The sequence below is a fragment of the Orycteropus afer genome, unplaced genomic scaffold (assembly GCF_000298275.1).
Source record: "Orycteropus afer afer isolate SDZICR_OR568_19922 unplaced genomic scaffold, OryAfe1.0 scaffold00054, whole genome shotgun sequence".
NCBI lineage: Eukaryota > Metazoa > Chordata > Mammalia > Tubulidentata > Orycteropodidae > Orycteropus > Orycteropus afer.
In genome coordinates, this window is record NW_006921641.1 from 12,907,158 (window position 1) to 12,913,122 (window position 5,965).

The following is a 5,965-nucleotide window of genomic DNA, read 5'->3' on the forward strand; positions in this document are numbered from 1 at the left end:
TACTGGGGCTTGGGGCCTCCATGCCTTCCTCTAGAGCTCTGGCACCAGTGTTAGGAGAGGGCAGAAGGTCAGAACTGGGCATGAGAGAGGAAGACAGTGATGCAGCGCTCCCTGGTCATCATCACCTCAGGTGGGAAGGAAGCACTCCAGGTGAAAAGCACTGAGACCCAGACTGTAGTTCAATTGAGGGAGAAGTGGCATGGATGTTTACCACACACGTTTATTTAAATAAAAGTGAACACATAGGCAGGCTAGGTGGCCAGAGTGGGCAGGGCTGTGGAGGCGGGCAGATGGGAGGAGGATGTACAATGGGGTCCAGGCTGAGTTTGTGTGGTATGAACCAAGCTGCAGGAGAGAGTGGCTGGGGGCCTCAGGGCACTGCTGGGCTTCGGTGCTGTGGACAGGGGGCTAAGGGAGGTGAACCCAGTGCCAGGAGGTCATTTCCATCCCTTGTATGCTCCCCTTCCTCTGCCTGGCCATCAGGGCCTATAGCCCACCCCCCAACCCCGTTTCCCTCTCTTGACATCAGCCCTCCCCTCAGCCACTGGGAAGTCAAAAGACAAAATAAATAAGAATTAGTTGAGTCCTGCCCCAGCCCCCGGCAATGGGGAAGGGAAGCCAAGCCAGACACACTGCCCTGGAGCCCAGCAGTCAGCCCTGGGAAAAGAAAAGGTAAAGTGCAAGGAAAATCCAGTAAGTAAAAAATATACCAATGATTTTGTCAAATATACAGCTGCTGGCTGCTGGGGAGCAAGTGGCTGGCTGAGGGGGTGGGTGACAGCAGCACCCCGGGAAGTGTTGGCGACACAGCATAGGGACAACGGAAATAAATAGGGGTGGGAGAGGGCAGGGGGCCGCCCACTGGGCCAGTGCCACAGGAGGGCGGGGCCTCTGCTTGCTGACCTGCCCCATCCCCCCAGCCCTGCCTGCCAGGCTCCCAATGCTGCCGCACTGACACAAAGCACCCGGCCAACTGGCTGAAAGGAAAGGATTATAATGTAGGGTGGGCATGGGGAGAGGGCATGGGGATGCCGTGCAGTCAGCCAGGGCTAGAGCTGCCCTCAGTACTCGTCCTGGTCTTCTTGTTGATGTTCTTCAATCTCATCGTCTTCAGGGGGTGCGAATCCTTCCTGGAGGGTAGGAAGAGAGATGGGGAGTAGTAAGCTAGACAGGCCACCTGAGGCTATTGGATTCTATAGGTAGGTATCTTAGGAACAAAGGACCAAGAGTGAAGGGACCTGGGTTCTAGTCCCACTTGTCTGGCTAATGCTTTTTGTAACTTTGGGCTAGTGATTTCACTTCTCTATCCTCGTCAGTAAAAGGTTCTCCAGGGCCTTTTGGTCCTACTATGCATCTGGTCTCAAAGTTAGGCCAGAATCGGGGGAGCCAAGTGGGTCTGGGATGTCAGCAGGTGATGGGAAAGCTCACCTCAGTGGCATAGAGAATACCAATGATGCCCGAGATGACAGGGCTGTTTTCACTTTCATGTTCCTGGCAGATGAGCTCAATGTCACGAAGTTTGCTGAAGTAGAAGTCACGTTCCTTCTCCAGCCCATCCACTGTCAGTTTCAAGTCTAATAGCTGCTTGGAGAGAAAACAGTATTGAAGCCAGAGATGCATGCCTCAGACTCCCTTGCCTGCCCTCCTGTTGTCCTGGCTGACATCTCAAGGGCCTGGCTTTTGGGGCAGGGCTATCTCATCTCTCCTTGCACACCCTCCTCACCTGCTGATTGAGTTCAAGGATTTGGGCATCAGTCTCGTGGCCACCGTTTCGGGCTGATGGGGGATTCTTCCGGAGGATGCAGGGTGGGGCTACGTTGCTCAGTCGGCCAGAGGTCTGCATATTTTTTGGGCCTGTGGGGGACGTCCTCTGAGGAACTGCCCAGAGGAGAAGAGTCAGATGAAGCCACATGAACCCACAGCCCACATGGCACAAGACAGCCTGGTGTGAGGTCCGCGGGACGCAGGCCCATGCGAAAGGCAGGCACTCTTGCCCTCCCCTGCCCAACCACTCAGGGGAGGCGTTCACATCTAGGCCTCAAGCCTCAGCCACACGTGACACTACAGCAGCGAGGCAGCCCTTTTTGGCAGGCCTGGGAGAGCAGGGACTGAAAGAAGGTGTGAGATGTTGGGAAGGGAAGATAGCAGGCCCAAGGATGAGAAAAGGGAATTTGGGGTGGTGGAGATGGAAGGGGTCAGGGCCCTCTTGTATTGATAGCTAGAGTCTGATGAAAAGTAGCTAACACAGGCCTTTAAGTCTGGCTCTCACAGGGTTTCCTGACATAAGCCTTGGCCCAAAGCCACTCTCTCTATGGGTGCCTCAGTCTCAAGACTGAAGGGATACAAAGATGCCTTCACCTGGGTATGAGACTGCCTGGGGAAACTGGGCCCAAGCTCTGCCCAGCTCCTGTCTCAGGACAGGCTCTGTTGCCCTCTGCTGGGCTTGACCCAGTATCTGAGAGCAGTGTCTGACTCAGGCACCCTGAGCTCCTCTCCAGCACAGCCGGCATGCTGTGGCTACTTGCTTTCTAGCTACTCAGCTCCCTAGAAAGAGCTGGCTGCTTCTAATGCAAAGCAAGCAGGTGAGTGGGGGCAGGCCCAGGCAGGGCAGCAGCGCAAACTGAGGAGATGGCTCTGCTATGACGGGTTCAGATGCGGGCTGGAGTGCTCCTCTCCCCAACCCTGCTGTCTCCCAAAGGCCCTACTGGTTCTTTCCTTTCTCCTCTAGAACCCAGACAAAACTTCATTTCAAGACTCATCTCTTGAAAGCTTAGGGTCTTTGGAATGGGATAGTTATGATCCAGCCTGGTAAACTCCTGCCCCTGGGCATCCAGTGGGCAAGGGGCATGAAGGGTCTGTAATGCTGGCACCAGGACCTTGGTCTGGATGGACCTGGACAGAGGAATCATGCTTCCTTGCTGCCCCATCATCTTGGGGCAAACAAGTTAGTCAATGCTGTGAAAGGAAGTACCCTGGGCCTCCTACCACCAGTTGCTGCCATGGCTGGTGCTGGTGGCTCTCATAGCAATTTTTTGGAGCCCTCTTGCCCTCTATTGTGACTCCCCCTGGTCTAAGTGGGCATCAGGCGGCATCATCTGAACTCCGTGATAACAGTCTCCTCCAGGCTGGCAGGGCCGGGCCGGGCAGCCCAGGGGGCATTCCTGGCTGTAGAGTCCTGCAGGCCCGGCCCCCCACACTCCCACCCCCAGCTAGGGCACGTTACCTGCTGTGCCAATGAGTTTCTTGGATTTGTTGAAGATCTGATCACCTGGGTTAGGAGGTGGCGCTACGTCCTGGCCCTGCCGCGCCAGCAGAGGGTTGTAATCCTTTCCGTCATAGTTTGCGTCAAAGAATTTCTTAAACCACTGAATAAACTCAAAATTATCTTGGAATTTTCCTTTCACTAATTTCTCTACAGGAATTATCTGAAACAGACCACACAAGCAGAGAATTTTAACCCCCTGCTGTTGCAGGGCTGTCTTCCTCTGTGCAAGGACCTCTGCTCTCAGGAAAGCCAGCCCCTGGGCTGCAGCAGCTTGGACCTTCTCCACCAACCCCCCGCCCCCAATGACACCAGAGCAGATGGGTGGGCTGGCAGGCCCAGGCCTGGGATCGAGACACATCCTTTTCCTAGAGGCACAGGAAGAACTATGCCAAGAGATGTCCCTTGGTTTTGTGGCATGTGGGGCAGGAGGGGGTGATGCTAGAACCCAGGGTTCTGGGGCCGTTGAGGCAGTACAGTGAGCAAAGAGACTTTTCTTGGGCCCTAGAGAGAGATGCAACAGTATACAGAGCCTCCATTTCTGAGGTGGGAAGGGTCCAGAGATGAGGAAGAGAAAGGAATGTCGTCAGGATGGATGTAAAGTGTTGCGGGGTTTTTGCACTGTGCCCTGAGCTGGGAGAGTATTCCCTCTGGAGAGTACAGGGTGGAGAGGCACGAAAGCTGGAATGACCCCACCAGCCCCTGCTGGCAGGCTGTCTTCTTCCCCAGGGTAACACAGCTCCTCAGGGCCCCCCAAGCGCAGGCACCTACTTTGTCAACACCCATCTTCTTGAAAGCTGCTTGCAGCACCTTGAAGTTGTGGATGTATTCATGCTCTAGCTTAGCCTGGAACTTCACCTTCCTCAAGTGCACGCAGCCAGGGAAAAGCATGTCCATGAACTGGCAGTAGGCAGCCCCTGTGGATCAGTATGTCTGACTAAAGGGATCCAGGTTGCAGCCCTGCCTGGGCTACCCAGGCCCTCAGAGGGCCTACTCCCAAACCCAGTCTCCTCTCCTCCTCTTGTCCTGGGGCTGGAGCCATTCCTACATTCAGGAAAGACATGGCCAGAATACCCCCAGCTTTCCCAGAGTAAGAACAATTACTATTTACAGATGCATACTATGTGCCAGCACCATACTATGGCATACATAATTTAATCCTAACAGCAACCTTTATTAAATACATGATGTTATCCATTTTATGGATGGAAAAACTGAGGCCTAGAGAAGTATAGTGGGGTGCCAAGGGTTGTACCACAAGAAGAAGAGCTGAGATTTGGACCCAGTGTTAGCAAGATGGGACCTTGTGCTTTTAACCTCTGGCTTCACTCCCCCTCCCGGCTCTTGGTACCCTACTATTCCTCCCCTCCTGCATATCTCGTTGTGCCTCTCCTACTCTTTGATTTTTACTGCCTTCAATCCCTGCAAAATTCAACCACTGCTGTGGAGTTGGATCCGACCCATAGCGACACCTCCTTGGGTTTCTGAGGCAGTATCACTACCCTACCTTCCTTCTGAGGAGTGGCTGGTGGGTTTGAAATGCCAGCCTGGGCACTATGCCACCAGTGCTCCCTGGAGACCCCTATTTCCTTACTTCAACTCCAAACAGTTTGACTAGTTTCAGCTCTCCTCCTTGATTCTAATTATAAACTACATTCCCTCCTTCCCTTCCTATCCTTCCAGCAGGGCCTGCTCCCCAACTCCTAGCCTCCTACCTGAACAGAGCTGTTCTATTTTGGTGTAGTTGAGGTGCAGGGAGTCATTGACCCATGCAAGCATATCATGGCGACTCAGATTTTCACTGGTCACGGATGTGGAGTACACATTGACGGCCATACCCCAGCTGCAAAAGAAGAAGAGAAGTAAAGTGGAATGATCTCTTGCATCTATCTAATTTCCCACCAGACCAGCCCTGCAGTTTGTCACCCACCTCCCATTTACTCATTCTAAACACATTCAATGACTGTCTACTATATACTAGACATGTGCTAAGAACTGGTGATACAAAGTTAAATAAGCTATGGTCTCTACCTTCAAGGAGTTTGCAGATAGGCAAGTAAATCCCTGCAGGGACAGGGCAGTGACAGAGCACACACAAAGTTCAGGCACAGCACAAAGACAGGAGTGATTTCTTCTGCTTGGGAGGGTCAGTGAGGGCAGAAGTACAGAGATGTTAGTGCTGAAAGGAGTAGGGATCTTTCAGACTTATAAAGGGCTAGGCTAGACGGTCACTGCAGATACCAGGAATAGCATGAACAAACGCAAGGCTTATTCCAGGAACCCTGAGGGGTTCAGCAGGCCCGGAAAGCAGGTTTTATGGTGGGGCAGGGCACAGTGATGCTGGCAGGGACAGATCACCAAGGGCTTTGTCTACCGTGAGGAATAGACTGGACTTTATGTTTAGACAACAGGAAGCCATTAGAAGAGTTCAAGCAGACAATAACATGACCAGATTAGTGTTTTAGTAAAACTGACCTTCGCTTCTTCTCTGACCTCAGACCCCACATTCCCATGGCCTGCTGGCTGACCCGTAGGTATCTAAACTCTTGTCCTGAAAAGTCCCTTAAAACATACTTCTCCGCCTGTGTTCATTATCCCAGTGAATATCACCACAAGCCACATAATCACCAAAGCTAGAAACCTGTGGGTCATCCTAGGCAGCGGACTCTCCATCATCCTTCTACCTAATCCTTCACCAAGTCC

The 5,965-nt window shown here is 52.9% G+C and overlaps 1 protein-coding gene across 1 annotated transcript; it reads right to left on the reverse strand.

Annotated features, from left to right (window-relative positions):
• Positions 1–1,061: 1,061 nt before the first annotated feature.
• MAPRE3 (microtubule associated protein RP/EB family member 3) lies at positions 1,062–5,098 on the reverse strand. The gene is made up of 6 exons (XM_007938871.2): positions 4,978–5,098; positions 4,034–4,179; positions 3,224–3,425; positions 1,724–1,878; positions 1,429–1,581; positions 1,062–1,130 (listed from the first exon to the last, which is right to left on the reverse strand). The coding sequence occupies exons 1-6, from the start codon at positions 5,096–5,098 to the stop codon at positions 1,062–1,064; spliced, it is 846 nt and encodes a 281-aa protein (XP_007937062.1).
• Between the last annotated feature and the right edge of the window lie 867 nt (positions 5,099–5,965).

Coding starts and splice junctions, on each gene's coding strand:
- MAPRE3 (XM_007938871.2), bottom strand. CDS start 5,098: ATGGCCGTCAATGTGTACTCCACATCCGTGACCAGTGAAAATCTGAGT. Junction 3,426..4,033: donor AGAAGATGGGTGTTGACAAA/GTAGGTGCCTGC, acceptor GGTCTGTTTCAG/ATAATTCCTGTAGAGAAATT. Junction 1,582..1,723: donor TCCTTGAACTCAATCAGCAG/GTGAGGAGGGTG, acceptor CTCTCCAAGCAG/CTATTAGACTTGAAACTGAC.